This window comes from Schistocerca americana, chromosome 2 (genome assembly GCF_021461395.2).
Source record: "Schistocerca americana isolate TAMUIC-IGC-003095 chromosome 2, iqSchAmer2.1, whole genome shotgun sequence".
Taxonomy (NCBI): domain Eukaryota; kingdom Metazoa; phylum Arthropoda; class Insecta; order Orthoptera; family Acrididae; genus Schistocerca; species Schistocerca americana.
The window spans coordinates 499645520-499664288 of record NC_060120.1 but is presented as its reverse complement, the minus strand read 5'-3'; the positions used below and the strand labels follow the sequence as shown (position 1 = coordinate 499664288).

At 39.5% G+C, this 18769-nt stretch overlaps 1 protein-coding gene across 1 annotated transcript in view; it reads left to right on the top strand.

The window, feature by feature from the left end:
* The window catches only part of LOC124594124, a 214698-nt gene that overhangs the window by 152173 nt on the left and 43756 nt on the right, over positions 1-18769 (top strand). Inside the window, exon 7 of the mRNA XM_047132481.1 lies at positions 1282-2223. Within this exon, the coding sequence (XP_046988437.1) occupies positions 1282-2223 (942 nt within the window). The remainder of the gene's footprint in view (positions 1-1281; positions 2224-18769) is intronic.

The window sequence follows — 18769 nt, the reverse complement described above, 5'->3', positions numbered from 1 at the left end:
TCTTGCCCATATCCTGGTCATTCCTGTGCTTCATTTCTCTTGACCTTGTTAATTTTGCAATGGTTGGAAATTTCACAGTTCCTGGCTTTTATCTTGTGACAGTTCTCAGAACTCACTAAACCTTTACACTAGGCTGGATGGAACACCATCTTATTGGTGAGTACCTTGGACACTCCCGCACTGGTGGCCACCTGCAGAAAATATCAATGGAATGTCATTTCCATTGCCAGTTGATTGCTTCCTTCAAAATTCTGAAGGTAGCAATAGCTTCATCTCTCATATAGTAAAGTTCGAGGTATTTCAGTTAGACTATCATCCAAGTACATCCTAGAATGTTGACAGTAGTTTGTCCCATATTATTGTAAGCAGAAGCTGTTGTCTCTGAAAAGATCTTGTGCAGTAGACGAAGTGAATGATTAAAGCATTATGATGAAGAATTTTCCAATGAAACTGTTGATAGACATCACTACCCATTAAGTGGTATAGATTCACTTCCCAGTCCACTTGAATGTGTGAGTCACACGAGGCCATTACATGCACTTTTGGCAGTTAAAGTATCATTCCCTTTTTCACCGACCATGCTTTCAAACCACTCATAATATTAAACGCTCCATTTGAGGTCTTTCTTGCTCATAGCACACAGTAGTCTTAAAATATAGGATGCACTTTCTACTTACCCCACATTCACATATAAACTGATTCGTGGATTAAGCAGCAGTCATGTAAAGTGTATTATGTAACAGGACATTGTGCAGGATTCATACACTTTTGTTGAGAGTACATTTTGACTATGAATTACAAAAGCACAGTGCGTGAATGAATGAGTGGTAGTGGTATGAATGCAGAGCCAACAGAGAAACTTAATGATAGATTTCCTGTACAGAGGTCTGCACTACAAGTGGTATATATTTTCATAGATTTTATAAAACCGGTATGTAAGAAAATTCCAAAAATATTATAAGTACATAATTTGAGATTTTGCTCCATTTCAGTTTTGTTGGAATTTTCATCTGAACTTCATTTAAGTTGTATTTCATTTACATTAAAACTAATATTTTACCTTGGGTTGTATGTGAATAAAATGTGCAGTTAAGAATGTTTGACTACCATTATACCACAAAAAATTTTGAGTAGCTATAGTACACAACCACATATTTATTGATGAATGTGTTTATTAGCACAGTAAGCTTATTTACTGATGTTCAAAATTTGGTGAATGAAGAGTGTCCAAGTGTGAAATTCTGTGTTTAACACTGCATTTTTTCCTTTGTTTTGATGCAGCACTGAAGAAGTCTACAATCCATTTGTGTCTGCTGAACGCCAGATGATGGAACTTCTAGCAGATGATGGACCAGTGACTCCAAAAGTAACGTCGCGAGTAGAAGTTCATTCAGCGCCACCTTATCCTAAGCAAAATCCTACTTCCTTGCCCACAAATAATGCTCGTGCAGGACTGCATTCTGCACCTGTTGCTCATAAAACAGTGGAAAGTAATAATTTTACACCTACTAGCTCCTCTGGACCTTCTGAAAGTTCCCTCCTTAATTCGAGTACAGAAAATGTTAATTCCTCATTGACACCACCGATGGGTACTGACTGTACATATGATACATTACAGTCACCGCCTGTTTGGTCAGGTTCTCTTCAAGAACTAGATGACATGCTGAACCATGGTATTATTCCATACGATATTGCTGAAAGTTTATATGCTGGGTCTGATGAAAGGGGGTCCTCTCTTAGTTTATGTAGTTTGCAATTCCTTGATCATATGTCTAGTCAGGAAAGCAGTTCAACAAGAAAAATTTCAAAAATACGTGCAAAGATGGAGGAAGCATCTTTGCAGTTACAGAAATCAGTGGCATTACATGACAGCTCTACAGAGTTAACAGAGGAACCTAATGATAGATTTAAAGGATTTTCTGATAATGATAACCTGCCTTGTTCTTTTCCCCAAACATCCTTCTTCCTTTCCAGACCTGATCCCAACATCAGCACTGACACTGTCTCATTGTCTGGCTCAGACGGCCTTGTATCAAGGAAATTGTATGGTGACCTAGACTGCGAGAGTGAATCTGGTGAGAAGGAGAAAGCAGATGAAGTTATTCACCATAATTCGCAATTAATGAAAATGAATCTTGAAGATGATATATATTGCAAGGAGAATGTAACCAGTAAGCAGTATTCAGCTACTGGAAAACATAGTGTTGACTCTGCATACAGTAGGTAAGTAATTTACTGAACAGCATTCTATTACTCACTATACAAAAGAGACATTTAGCAGAGGATAGCTTCAAAAATGTTAAGTTGCACATTCTGTCTGAGCTTTCAGACTTACAGTCATGTTTGTGTTTATTCTCAGTGCATAATTTTGTATGAATTATCTTCCATGGACCCCATGGAAATGGGGCCCTTGGATATGGAGTGAAGTAAAGAATGTGCTTTGCATTTGCTTGCAGTGTAGCAAATTGACTTAAAACTTTATAATGTTAAAGTGCTAATACTTATTATAAGATAATACATTAATATCAAGAATTTCTGATGTGATATGCTTAAGGTGAGAAGAGAAGCACACAACAGAAAATTATTTACGTTTAAATCAAAATAACTATTTGACTGCCCTTTCAGTGAGTTGAGTGGCAAGGACCAGTCACCACCTAATCATGGTTCTTTCTAGTGTATGACACACTTGCTGTGTTACTATTTTGTAATTAGATGCAGAGCCTTGCCAAGTGTAGCTGTCTGCACACCTCCAGTTCAGTCTGTCAATCACAAAGTTTCATACTGAAGTTGTAATCCAGCCTTAAACTCCACCATGTTGTCAACAAGATATTTACTCATAATATACACAGGCGCACTATTAGCAGTGAATGCAATACATTTGCACAATGTACCAAGTGGAATAGACATATTTGGTGTACTTATTCATGAGAATATTGTGGTACTTTGATGAGACAAAACATTATGACTAACTGCTTAGTAGGGTGTTGGTCTATCTATGAAATGCAATATAGTAGCAGTTCTGCATGGCATGGATTTGACAGGTGTTTGGTAGGTTTCCAGAGGTATGTGACACCAGGTGTCTATGCACAAATCATGCAATTCCCATAAATGTCACTTTGATAGTTTGTGTGCAAGGAGCTGGCACTCAATAGTGTCCTAGAAGTGTTCCAGCAGGTTCAAATCATGCAAATTTGGTGGACAATACATCATGGTTCTTTCTAGTGTATGACACACTTGCTGTGTTACTATTTTGTAATTAGATGCAGAGCCTTGCCAAGTGTAACTGTCTGCACACCTCCAGTTCAGTCTGTCAATCACAAAGTTTTATATTGAAGTTATAATCCAGCCTTAAACTCCACCATGTTATCAACAAGATATTTACTCATAATATACACAGACATTTAGCAGAGGATAGCTTCAAAAATGTTAAGTTGCACATTCTATCATGCTCCTCAAACCACTGTAGCATGATTCTAGCCTTGTGACATGGACAGTTAACCTACTGGAAGATGCCATTGCCGTTGGGGAAGACATCAAGCATGAAAGGTTTCAGATCATCTGTAGTAATGTTCACACAGTCCATCGCTGTCATGGTGTCTTTGATTAATAATGCAGGTCCCATGGAAGCTTAGGTGAATGTCCCCACAGTATAAAACTGCATACAGTGGGCTGTGTTTGTGGCATGGTGCATGTTTTGAGTAGCCATTCATCTGGATGACGGTGTATCTGGACATGACCACCAACTTAGTGAAAGAAGAAATGTGATTTATCCAACCAGGCAATATTTTTCCACTGATCCATGGTCCCATCTTGATGATACTGTGCCCACTGTAATAATAATGGATGTTGTTGTTGGGTTAACAAGTGAACGCCTAGGGGTCATCTGCTGTAGAGCTCCATATTCAGTAGTGTGCACTGAATGGTGAGCTCCAAAATGCTTGTATCTGCTCCAGCGCAGATCTACCACAGGTAGGTATATTGTGTTACGTGTTGGGGAAGTCTCCGACCTCCACTTTCAGTGACGAGGTCGAGACTGCCAACACATTGTCATCTACTCATGGTTTCACTGTCCTTCAGCTACTTTCCTTAGATGCTCACAACAGTGGCATGCAAAAAGCCAACCAGCTTCATTGTTTCTTGTGTGTTTGTTTCTAGGCAACAGCCATAATAATCTGCCATTTGTCAAAGTCACTTATTTCAGTGGATTTCCCAATTTGTACATCTACATCTATACTCTGCAAACCACTATGAAGTGCATGGCAGAATGAACCTCCCATTGTTTCAGTTATTAGGGTTTCTTTCCATTACATTCATATGTGGAGCACAAGAAGAATGATAGTTTGAATTTGTCTATGCATGCAGAAATTATTCTGATCTTATCCTCATGATCCCTATGTGAGCAGTATGTCAGGGGATTTAGTATATTCCCAGAGTCATCATTTAAAGCTGGTTCTTGAAACTTTGTTAACAGACTTTCTCATGATTGTTTACATCTGTCTTCAAGAGTCTTCCAGTTCAGTTCCTTCAGTATCTCTGTGACACTGTCCCATGGATCAGACAAATCTGAGACCATTCATGCTGCCCTTCTCTGCGTACATTCAGTATCCTCTGTTACTCCTATTTGGCACTGGTCCCACACACTTGAGCAATATTCCAAGACCAATCACTTGAGTGATTTGCAGGTGATATCACCACTAGAATGATGCCTCATTTGTCTCTGCTGCACTTATATACTTTTCTTAACACACCACTTGCCTGCAATGCAACCAGACAGCACTCATTCTCAAGGTGGATAGTCTTTAAAAGAAAACTTGTAGAAACTATTTTACACATAGTTTGCTTCAGTGTAATATTTTTGAAACTCACAGATACAAAGGGCAGCATCACAATTCAGACACCCCAAAGACATTGCTTTTGAATACACTATTCCTTCTAGCTCTTACTGATATGAACACACTCTTTGCAGACATAGGACAGTGCTTTTTTTTCTGAGTAGGTGGTATCTTTTCAGCAAAAGTCTGTCACAAAGCTTGACCAGTCCAAGACATAGTGAAGAAACAATTTCTTTACGTTGGTTACTTTGTGCCACAAAAGAATTCCCTTAATCTGTATAATCTTGGAGCCGCACTTCTTTTTCCATAAATTTTTCATGTCTACTTATAAAGCTTACACAATATCTTTTTTCCCCTCCATTTCAAGTATAGTAAATGCTACCTTCTCACAATAATCAACTGTTCTTTTTTTATTCTCAGATTGACAACCATATATTCTGGAACCCTTTTCCTTTAATCATTCAGCTGCCTTTGTCTTGTGCTCCCATAAATAATCAAATACAACAACTGATGTATGCTACTGGTACATATATATCAAACAATGGAAAATTCAGGCTAGAATGTAACAGTATTTTGAAAAGGATAGTTGCTAGTCACCACATAGAAGAGATGCTGAGTCACGGATAGGCACAACAAAAGACTGTCAGAAAGTGAGGTTTCGGCAAACAGGGACTTGGTTGGAAATAGACAACGTACATGCACACACTCTTATGCAAATGTAACTCACACGTACATGACCACAGTCTCTTCTGGCAGTGTGTGTGTGTGTGTGTGTGTGTGTGTGTTGTCTGTTTCCGATAAAGGCCTTTTTTGCTGAAACCTCACTTTCTGACCATCGAAGATCGTTGCCAAGAACATCAAAGGCACACTCGACTGAAATATCCAAATAAGTCGGTGGTAGCAGAGCACTATTTGTCCGAGAAACATGAGATGGATTATGAACATACCAAGATCCTGTCTCAGACCTCTAAATATTGGGACAGCGTTATAAGGGAGGCTACCGAAATTCGCACCAGGGAAGATCTTATCAACCGAGATTGTGGCTACAATCTCAGCAAGGCTTGGGATCCGGCATTGAATGTAATTAAGAAGACTCTCAGCAAGAAGTACGAACTGGCAACCAGGGCAGATGTAGCAAGTACATTGACGCTACGACAGATTCCGACGCCCACGTCTTCGTGACTGCTGGCGCGGGGGCGCGGACTGCGAAGAGAGCGGCCCAAGGGGGAGGGGATTTAAATCAGCTGCCTGCCCTCAGGAGCTCAGTTCGTCAGCGCACCTGACGATGGCAACATGTCTGATCGCCGAAATATTATGCCCATTGGACACTATGAACTGGCAGTATACCCATGGACTGTTCGAGCAAGATAAATGAAAATTTTAATATCAAAATTGGGGAACACATAGTAGATGAAGTCAAGGAATTCTCCTGCCTTGGAAGCAAAATATAATTTGATGGAGAAAACAAGAAGAATATTAGAGGCAAACTAGCACAGACAAAGACAATATTTCTTACCAACAGAAGGTTACTGATGTCAAAAAGAGGGCTTACTGTGGAGAGTAAATTTGCTAAGCACCAAATACTACACTAGTACCATTATTTGTGCCTACTAACCTCACAAATGATGATGAGATTGAAATAATGTTTTATGAGATAAAAGAAATATTTGGATTCCTAAAAAATGAAAATTTAACTGCGAAGGGGATTAAAATTCAATAATAGGAAAAGGAAGAGGAGGAAAAATTTAGGAGAATGAGAACTAGAGGAAAGGAATGAAAGGAGAAGCAACCTGATGGAATTTTGTGCAGAACACATTTTAACTATTGATAACACTTGATTTCAGAATAATGAAAAACACTTGTATGTATGGAAGAGACATGGAGGCAACAGAAACTTTCAGAGGGAATCAAAAACAGTAATTTCAAAACCAAGTTAATGGAATGTAGCAGAATGATATCAGTTAGTGCTTAAGAAATTAGATTAGGAATAACACACTAAAAGAAGTAAATTAAATTTGCTATTTGAGGAACAAAATACACTGTCCAGTCACATTAATGAGGCCACCTGTCAAAAATCTGAATAACCACTCTTAGCAGCACAAGTCATACAGGAAGAGAGTCAGTGAGGGTCTGGAAAGCACCAACAAGGATTTGAAGCCATGCTGATTCCAGTGCTATGGCCAGCTGCACTAGGTTTCTCAGTTGAGGGTCCATGGTGCAAACAGCCTGATTGAGGTGGCATCACAGAGTCTTGATTGGATTTAAAATCGGATAGTTTGGTGGCCAAGGGAGTACAATAAACTCACCCTGGTTGTCTACACATCATGCATGCACACTGTGAGCTGTATGACACTTTGCTTTGTCCTGCTGGCAGATGACATCCTACCAAGGAAAAGCACAGTGCATGTAGTGTGGACATGGCCCCAAGCATAGACAGATACTTGTGTTGATCCATTGTGACTTCCAGAATGATGAGATCATCCACGAAATGTCACAAAAACATTCCCCAGATAATAATGCATGCAGGATATTTGCTTTCAGATATTTCTTGCTGTACATGCCAATGGCTATCTGTCTGATAGAGCATAAAACTTGATTCTTCTGAAAAGGCCACATTACACCACTCAGTGGACATCCGGTTGTGGTACTGACATACAAATTCCATCCTTCATTGCTAGTAACCAGCAGTCAGCATGGGTGCATGAACCTAGCAGTAATGTTCACTGGACAGTCATTGAAGAGACACGTTGTTGCTGGCACCTTGGTTCATCTGGGCAGTCAGTTGCGCACCAGTTGGGGGTCTTTTCAGCCATTTACATCTCTGCAGCTATCATTTAGACCTGTGATCAATGGCCTGTGGTGCACCACATCTGCCTTGAGGCTGATTTTGGATAGTGCAATTTTGCCATGCACAGTATACTTTAACCAAAGCAGCTTGTGAACAGGTCACAAACTTAGCCATTTTGAAAATGCTTCCATCCTTAGCCTGAAAGCCAATGATCATTCCCTGTTAGATGTCAGATAAATCACTCGATTTCCACATTAAAACAATGACTGTACTGTTTTCCATGTCCTCTGATACGGTTTATTTATCCTCCACTGCGAGTGCTGCCACCTACTGCCTGTGAGTTATTATTGCACAGTGACGTCAAACATAGGCAGTAAAATATTAATGTGACCAGGCCATGTAACTGACAATGGCCAAAGTAAATAGGAGTAAAATGCAGATTGGCAGTAGGAAGAAAAATGTTTTCGAAAAAGAGAAATACATTAACACTGAATACAAGTTAAAAGTGTTAGAAAGTGTTTTCTGAAAGTATTTGTCTGGATTGTAGCCTTATATGGAAATTAGATGTGGGCAATAAACAGTTCAGACAGAAGGGAATAGAGGCTTTAGAGAAGTATTGCAACAGAAGAGTACTGACTATTGGTGGGTAGATCAACTAACTAATGAGAAGGTACTCAGTTGGATTGTAGAGAAAAGAGTGTATGACATAAGGTGGTAACAGAAGAGATTGGTTGATTGGAAATGTCCTGAGGCATGAAAGATTGTCAATTTGATAATGGAGGGAAGTAAAGGAGGTAAATACTGCGGAAGGAGACTGAGGCTTGACTATAGTAAGCAAGTTCAAATGGATGTTAGTTATAGTAGTTATGCAGAGATGAAGAGGCTTGTGTAGGATAGATAACATGGAGAGATGGCCCAGTCTTTTGACTAAACTCATCAACAATATATTTACAGTACTGCATTGTATGGAAGTGATTCTTGGACTGTGACAAAACCAAAACGGACGAGAATCGAAGCATTTGAGATGTAGTGTTAGAGAAGGCTGTTGAAAATTAAACGGATGGGTAAGATAAGAAATGAGGAGACTCTCCCCAGAATTGATGAGGAAAGGAATATTTGGCAAACAGTGACTGTAGGAAGGGGCTGGATGATAGAAAATGTTTGAAAACATCAGGAAATAGCTTTCATAGTACTAGAAACAGCTGTAGAGGGCAAAAACTGTAGAGGAAGACAGACTGAAATGCATGCAACAATTATTTTGGGACATTGAACGTGACTGTTACCCTGAGACTGAAAGGTTGGCACAAGAGGGAATGTTGTGGCAGGTTGCATGAAACCACTCAGACTGATCATCCCCCAGAAGCAGTAGGCAAATTCTTATGTACTACTTTTTTTCTCAGTAAAGTCATGTTGTGTATTTCATTTATTTATATGTACTGAATGTTTTGAGAGAAAAGAGAATGACTTTGTAAAACCATTTTTAATAATTTTTTATGGGAGGGAGATAAAATCCCTCTTCCCTTTCAATGGTACATTGGCCAGAAAACTCCAGGTACATAGGACGGAACTTAAATAGTGGCAACACTGCTGTGGAGGCACTATGCAGTGGAATCTATTATTGTTGCTGATAGCACACATTGTTGACATACCTACCTTACCTCCAAGCAAATGGACTCGCCCGTCCCACATCACCAGCATGTGCACAATCGAGGGAAACACAGTCACTTGTGAGCAAGCAGTCTAACATAATGGTGTCACTATGTTTTAAAAACAGGAACAATGAAATTGGATCAAGATTGAATGTGCCAGAGGTCGTTCTGCATGACAGTGTCATCGAGGTCTTCAAGAGGTGTCCGGGGGATCAGCATTGCCATATAGAGCAGTGGCACATTGGGTAAAAGCCTTCCACAAAGGTCAGCAGACTTTGGCAGACATGCATCTGGCAGGTCGTCCTAGCATCTCTGAAGAAGAAGTGCATGCTGTTGCCGCATAAGTGGACAGTGATCGACATTATACGATTCGTGAGCTCATCCACAAAACTGGATTACCACATGCAACTGTGCTTCACATCCTGGCCATGCTAAAAATTGCATCACAATGAGTTCTGCATGAATTGATGGGAATCCAGAAATGCTTGCGTTACAACACTGCTCAGACGCACTTGGAGTGCTATGAGCATGAAGGAGAGGCTTTCTTATGCTGTATCGTAACACTGGATAAGACTGGGCCATATCGTATGAGCCAAAACTGAAATGCCAATCCAACGAATGGCATCATTATGGGTTGCAACGAAAGTCAAAAGTGCATCAGAGCCCCAGTTTGGTGAAAGTTATGGCGATTCTCGTATACGACTGTGATGTTGTTATCCTAACGAATTACATTCCTCCACGGCAGACCGTCAATGCACAGTATTACTGTTTGTTTTTGGAGAATCACCTGCGACCAGCTTTGCGAAAGAAGTGGCGACACTTTCTGCCCAATCATTTGGAAGACAATGTGTGGACGCATACAGCACACACTGTGGCTGCTCTGTTTGGTCAATGGACCTGGGAAGTACTGCACCATCCACCATACTTCCCAGACTTAAGTCCCTGAGACTTTGATTTGATTCCAAAGATGAAGGAACCACTCTGTGGCATTCGCTTCAGAACTGTTCCAGAGATTCGACAGGCAGTAGACAGTTCCATTTAACCATCAACAGAACAGGCTCTGCTAACGGTATACTACACCTTCCACATCGCTGGCAACAGGTTGTACACAGCGCTGGTGACTACTTTGAAGGACAGTAACAGGTGCAAACATGTAACTCTTTTGTATCGGTTGTGAATAAATAGTTGCCACTATTTAAGTTCCAACCCTCGTATTTGCTTACACCAGCAGTGTAAGGATGTCACAATTGACTTTCCCCTTCTCCATAGTTATGAGAAACAACTGGCTGTTTTGCAACTGCTTAAATGTACAAGTCTGAAGCACTCCCGGAATGCAGCATGATTCACATTATAGTTTGTAGCAAGATTGGCTTAAACCAAATATTGATAGTTGAGAGATTTTATGTAAAACATAGTCATTCACCAAAAAGACTGAATACATGGAATGAGTGGAGATATACTTGTTGATTCAGTTAGTTAATGTTCCTTCCCCAGACCTTAACAGAAATGGTCTCCATGAGTAGAAATAAGTCAAAACATCTGAAACATGTATTTATTTAAGAGGCAATAACACACTTTCCACAAACAAGTATGTGTATATACTGTAGTGTGGCCACCCAGTTTTAGTGAAATTAATAAGAAGTGATAAGAAAGCCACCATGGAGTATTGCAATAGCATCTGCAGGCTAGAAGCTGCAGTGTGGTTACCTGTGGGTCAGAAAAATTTAGATGCAGAAGGATTGCAAAATGTGCTAGACACAGCCAGCGGAAAACTGCACCATGCAGCAGTATTCGTCAGAGTGGGCGGATTGTGGTTACCACACCATGGCAAGACTCTTCTTATGGACTACATGACTGGGTGACAGGTTCTGCTGCAACAAATGCATGCCAGACCCTTATAAATAAGCCTAAAGTTTGAGACATGGGTAATTCTTTGTCGGAGTTCAGCAGCACCACCACAATGCTAGGACTGCATCAGATCAGGAAATCACCAGACGTCACAAGTAGCAACTATGAGTTTGAATCCAGGTTGGGCCAGTCACCGTGACCCCTGAGTTACTTCCAGGACTTGATGTCTCACTGAGCCATTGATGCAATGTGTAATTAAACTTGAATAAAAGCATTTCTTTTGGCCAGCCCATTGTCACCACCACTCAACCTACCAAGTGCAAACACTTCAACAGAGTGATGTGAGTGATGTCAGGACGGCTGACTCACCACAGTGGGCAGCAGAGGGTGTACTAACTCCTACTGCTTGATGTCTGAACTGCAGCTGACAATATCATCATTGTGGCATTCATGAAACTATTCTGTTCTTTTCATGACAAACATGGGAGCTATAGTTATATGGCAGCACAACTGCAGAGTTACTTTTGTGAGATCACAAGAGCTGGTGGATATCTCTCAGTTTAACAGTAATCATAGGGATGAATGACTAATACCTGTGAAAAGTACACAGTCCAATTTAATTCAGCATTCTGCCCCTTGCACCAACTCTGTGGCAGTTTGTTTTACATGTAATCATTTGGGCCACATGGCAAAGCAGTGTAGAGGCCTAAATGGCTCATGATCAAGAAAAAGAAGTGATTGTGGTAGCATAAATAGCTCTGGAGTTTTCTATCTATGTTATTGCTGAATTGTTAGTACTAGGTTCATAAAAATGAGTAGAGGTGATGCAATAACATAATCAGAGGCACAAGCAGTCACTGGGGAGGAACCTAAGCAATAATTGGTTAATCAGGTGGTGGAGTTGAGGGCAGAGAATATGTTTGTAAGTAATAATCTAGCAGAGAAGGAAAGGAAGACAGAATTATCGAATTCACCGTATCCAGGAATAGATCCAGTGGTTGTGAACCTGGGTTCTCCATTTTTGGTAGCTTCTTAAGGATCTGTTGAAATCTGTAGAGGATATCTTGTCATCAGCTGACATAAGGGTGTGGTCAGATAATCAGCTGTTACAGATAGCAGTGCATCTGACATGAGAGATAAAGTCATTTGTATGGGGCACAGAGGCACTTTGCAAGACAAAGACTCTTGAACTATTCAGGCAAGGATTAGAATAGAAATATAGGAAGCAGAAAAGTGAACAGTTTTTACATGAACAATTTTGAAAAGGCATAATGAAGCCATAGAGGATTTTGCAGATAGGGTTAGGAAACTTAATGTGCATATAATGAGGAGGTGAGCAAGATGTTGTACAGGAAGATGAGCAGTGTGTGCTTGATACTTTCCTGAATGGTTTAGTACCAGAGGTGTCTAGGAATGTGCGTACTGGTGTGCCTAATGATCTTCATGCAGCAGTTAGGTTGGCATTGGAGTAGGAGGAAATTGTTTGATTAGGGGTATGGATCAGAGAAATGTGTTTGCATCAAGTGTAATACGCTTTAATTGTGGGCGTACAGATATGTGCAGGGGCAAAGCCAGCAGCCACTGAGTAGTAGGGATGGTAGGAACTACTGGCGGTGTAATGAGAATATTAATAGAGGTAGCATGGATCAGCTGCAAGGGTATGGGTGGTAATAAGTAACTGCTAAACCCCAGACACACTGAAAGGCATTCCCAGAAAAAGTGAATGCAGTGAAAATCAATGCCAAGGTGGAATGTGCCATAGTGGATGTAATATACTGCCACCTCCAAATTTTACTGGTGGCATTACACACCCTGGTAGATGATGTTCACCCGGCTTTCGTCATACTCACACCCTTCCATCTCACCACATTGTGCTCTGTGATTTGTCACCCCACAAAACTTTTTTCCACTGTTCAATCGTCCAATGTTTATGCTCTTTACACCAAGCGAGACATCGTTTGACATTTACTGTCATGATGTGTGGCTTATGAGCAGCCACTTGACCATGAAATTCAAGTTTTCTCACCTCCCATCTAACTGTCATAGTACATGCAGTGGATCCTGATGCAGTTTGGAATTCCTGTGTGATGTTCTGCCTATTACACATTATGAACTTCTTCAACTGTCAGCTGTCTCTGTCAGTCAACAGACAAGGTTGGCGTGTAAGCTTTTATTGCTTTACGTGTCCCTTCATGTTTCCAATTGACTATCACATTGGAAACAGTGGGCCTAGGTATGTTTAGGAGTGTGGAAATCTCGTGTACAGACGTATGACACAAGTGAACCCCAATCACCTGACTACGTTCGAAGTCCACCGCATTCTGCTCTCTCACTATGTTTAATGACTACTGAGGTCACTGTTATGGAGTACCTGGAAATAGGTGGCAGCACAATGCACCTAATATGAAAAATGTATATTTTTGGGGATGTCCAGATACTTTTGGTCATATCATATGTTTTCAGCATTTCTACAGGATCATAGTCAATGACTAAGGGAAGGACTCACTTATTTATGCCATGTAATTAGTAAGGATGGTTTGAAGACTGATCCTAGATTGTTTCAGGCATTGCAAGATTTTCTGGTTCCAGGAACAAGGAAATACTTACACTTTTTTCTATGTCTTGCAAACTGTTATAGAAAATTTGTGAAAGCATTTACGGGCCAAGCATGGCTACTTACACAGTTGTTACAGGAAGGTATTAAGTTTCTTTGGTCTGAAGAGTGTCAAAGAGATTTTCAGACTGAAGGCGGTGTTAACATCAAGGCCAATGTTGGTGTTTCTAGACATTCAGAACGAATTTACATTGCTGTGTGATGCATCAAACCATGCTCTTTGGTGCATTTTGAGTCATGAGGTCATCGGGCAAGAACATCCTACCAAGACAGTTGAATGGAGCGGAGAAAAACTGTTCAATGATTGAAAGGTAGATGCTTAGCCTAGTGTATGGTGTGACATACTTCCAGTGTCACATGTAAGGAAGGACTTTTAAGGTGGTGATGGACCATACTGCTTTGAAGTGGTTGTTAGGTTTCAAGGACCCATCAAGTAGACTGACGAGATTGGCATTAAACCTCAGTGAATTTGAGTGTGAAGTAATCCACAAAACAGGGAGGAAGCACAGAAATGCAGGAAAATAGCAGTGATAAAAGCACTAGGTCAAGACCTAGCTAAGTGGCAAACAGCACAGAGAACCAATGTGGTGTGTAAACAGTACAGCAAGAAGCAACAGTTTACATGTATGATGGATTATTGTGTAGGGAGTCAAAGTTAGGGACATAGATAGTTTTGCCAACAAAGTAGAGGGAAGAAGTCCTGAGAGAAATCCATAACAACATCTTATCAGATAGAAACATACTAGTGAAGAGGACAGAAAAATGAGGTTAATGAGTATGTCAGGAACTGTGTATAGTGTACGCACTGTGAAGATTTGTGTTGAAAAAAGGTGCTAATGCACACCTGTTCAGTGGTCACACAATGTATAGAAGGGCCAACTGACTTGGCCAACACTCAATGCAGATAACTACCAGTAGTTCAGTCCTTGAATATTCTGAAGCAATAAGGGTAGCCAGTTTTGTACACTGACAAAAATACAATTAACCCTTTAACTGCTCTGGACATGTTAACGCGCATGCCTTTGTACCTGCCCCTGTGTGCTCTGACCATGTTTACACGCATCACCAGTCCTTCTACCTAGTACTCTGAATGTGTCTATGCATAGACATGTTCAGAGTACGAGGTAGAATGTCTGGTGGCACACGTAAACACATTACAAAGGCGCGAGTGTTAACATGTCCAGAGCAGTTAAAGGGTTAAGTAGAAATAAAATCTTTGGTGATCCCCAAAGATTTTCAGATAAAAGCTTTTGTATAGTTTTGGTATGCTAGAATGTACTTTTCAGTTTCTTTGTCAAACTGAAAATTTGTTTCAGTCTCTTAAAACTTGTTTACTCTCTGTCCTCTCTAGCCTAAATAGGTGCTGCCCTGACCCCTGAAACCACTAGTATTGTACCACATATGTCAATGTCTCCCCATTATATTTCCTGCTGTTAGTATTGCCAGTTTACCCTTCCCTTTCCTGTGAAGATGAGGACCACATCTAGTATAATCCAGTTGTGGAAGTAAATAAAATGTTAATGAATTGAGCTAAGAACTGTGTTTGTGTATGAAACAGTTTGGGCAAAAATTATGTCAAGAAACAGGATGTGCTGCATAATAAATGGAAAGTAAAGCACAGAACAATATGAAGGCAGACATCAATCAAAATGTATTTTCCTACCAGAAAGCAAAAGGACAGCAAATTTGTATTGCAGAGAGAAATTTTGGGCATATGAAATGGTTACCAGTTGTCCAGAACTCAGTGTCCAGGTACTTGTTGTTGGCCCAAGAAATAAAATAGTTTCTAGCAGCAAAAATTGTAATGCTGAATTCTTTCTTCAAATTATCATTCCCAAAGGGAAGACAAGTAATATTGCCAGCACTGAATTGTGCTTTCACAGAAATGACTAGTGTAATAGTCACTACTAGTTGTGTTGAAAAGCGGTTCAACTATGTGCTGGGGTATTTATGAGTATGTATCACAACTATCAATAAAAAAGTCACTGGCCCCAAAAAACTACTGTTCTCAAGCACTCACTTCCGATTGTAGCAGATTTCATCATATTGTGAGTTCAAACACAATCATCTATCTGAAACAAAATTCCCTACTCCAAGATAATCAGCATAGATCAAAAGCACCAATAATGAGAATGACACCTTGTGCACACTTGATATTCAAAGAGTCATGGATAGAAGTAAGTAGGTAAATTCAGCATTTCTAGACTGTAGAAAAGTTTTTGTTTCATTGTCACACTAACATCAACTACAATAAATATGTTTCTTTGAAATGTTTAACCAGGTCTGTAAAGCGATTGCAGACTTCTTGATAGGCTGAAGCAGCAAGTGATGGCACAGTTGCTGCTTCATGTTATATATTGGTGGGTGATATTAATTGTACTGCGAAACTTCTCACAGATGATGTGGGCGGCCGCTGTGGCTGCACGGTTCTAGGTGCTTCAGTCCAGAACTGCGCTGCTGCTATGGTCACAGGTTCGAATCCTGCCTTGGGCATGGATGTGTATGATGTCCTTATGTTAGTTAGGTTTAAGTAGTTCTAAGTCTGGGGGACTGATGACCTCAGATGTTAAGTCCCATAGTGCTTAGAGCCATTTGAACCATTTGAACAGATGATCTGGTTTTATATGAGGGTGGATTATCCAACCAAAAATTTGGAAATACTACTGTAATTAGACTACTGGATTATTGAGTCACATCTACCGTCAGTCTTGTCATACAAATATCTTGGAATAATAATGTGTGGGATAAAAAGTGGAGCAACCACATAGGTTCAGTTGTGTATTTGGCAAATGGCAGATGTTGATTAGTTGCAGTTTATCTATGAAAGATATCACTTACAAAATACTGATATGGAGGGGCACAATATCAAATTGAATCATCATGTAATAAGCATGGTCTTATCTGAAATATGTAATGCATCACTAACTCAAGGCATTTTTCCAGAGAGACTGAAATATGCTGTTGTTAAACCCATCTTTAAGAAAGCTGATAAGAGAGATGTCAATAATTACTGACCTGTTTCACTGCTGACATCATTCTCCAAAATTTTTGAGAAGGTGATGTATTCTAGAATGGTATCCCACCTTAGCAACAATAGTATCCCTAGCAAGTCACTGTTTGCGTTTCAGATAGTCCACTCTACTGAGAATGCCATTTATATATTCACTCACCAGATTTTGCAAGCATTAAATAATAAAAAAGCACTAGTTGACATTTTATGCAACCTCTCTAAGGCATTTGAGTGTGTGAACCATACGATTCTCCTAGATAACATTTTATGAGATTGATGGTATAACCAACCAGTGGACAATGTCATACCTAACCAAAAGAATGCAGAAAGGTGTACTTAGTAATCCAACCAAAATAGTCCAGAGACGTAATTCTGACTGGGGGGAGAAATCACATATGGGGTTCCCCAAGGTTCAGTCTTAGGTCCATTACTATTTCTCATATATGTAATTGATCTTCTGTCTGGTAAACAGCAGAATTAGTTCTTTTTGCAGATGACACTAGTATTGTAATCAATCAAAGCACACACACAGAAATAGAAGAAATGGTAAACAGAGTTCTTAAAAGTATCATTGATTGGTTTTCTGTAAATGGTATGACCCTCAATTTTAAAAATCCTCAACATATTCAGTTCTGCACATCTAGAGGTACTACATCAATGATAGGAGTAACACAGAATGAGGAGATAATAAATAGGGTGGAAAATTCAAAATTCTTAGAGGTCTATTTTGATGAGAATTTAAATAGGAAAAATAAACGCATTTTGGAACTCCTAAATTAACTTAATTCAGCCACATTTGCACTTAGAATCATTGCAAATCTTGGAGAGAGACAAATCAGTAAGTTGACAGATTTTGCATATTTTCATTCAATTACGTCATATTGAATAATGTTCAGGGGTAACTCATCATTAAGAAAGAAAATCTTCATCGCATAAAAATGTGCTGTGAAAATAATTTGTGATGCTCTCCCATGACCATGTTGTAGACATCTGTTTAAGGAGTTGGGCATTCTGATTACTGTTTCATGAAGTTTGTTGCAAATCATCCACTACAGTTCAACAGGAGCAATGGGGTATACAAAAACAATACCAGAAGGAAAAATGGCATTCATTACTCCACATTAAGGTTGCCTTTAGTACAAAAAGGCATGCATAATGCTGCAACAAAAATTTTTGATCATTTACCCAGTGATGTAAAATGTCAGGCAGACAGCAAAGTGAAGTTTGATAACATACCAAGAAAGTTTCTCCCTGACAACTCCTTCTATTTCATAGAAGAATTTCTATTATTGTAATGTGTAAAAGGTGGTGAGTAGGAATTACTAACTCACAATTGTGCATCTTTTTTCCTTTCTGTAGAGAGAGGGAGAGAGAGAGAGAGAGAGAGAGAGAGAGAGAGAGAGAGAGAGAGAGAGAGAGAGTTAAGTTAAAGTGCGAATGTATAATGACGCATTCCACATAATTATGACCTATCATGCAAAATGATCCACGGATTGTGTTACTATCTAACTGACAGGGAATATCAAGCTTGTACAAAGGAGAACAGTAAATAGTAGTTACAGGTTTGTTTGCATGTGAAGATGTTGAAAAGTCTTATGTGGCTGATAATCAGTTAATAAAAGATAGTACCTCACAAAACCCTTTTTAATAATTTTCAAGAACCAATTTTAGTTGCCATAGATTCAGACAAGCAGTCACTGTTTCCATATTCCATACCTGAATGGAAAGAGAAGAAATTCTAAAACATGCTTCAATAAAAAGTTTCTGCCATCATAAAGTTGTGTGCATAGTATAAATTTGATACACATTGGAAAAAGACAAACACCAGAAGGCAAAAAAAATAGAAATATAAACAAGAATTATGGACAAATGAGAGAATGCAGAAAGGAAAAACATAATGCAGGAGGAAAATGGTAGTGAAATAGTTGCGGGATTAAAAACAAAATTAGAGTATAGTGAGTATAAAAATAGGCAGAATACAGATAAGAAAAAAAGACAACAAACAGAAGAAAAAATAGAAATGTTAGC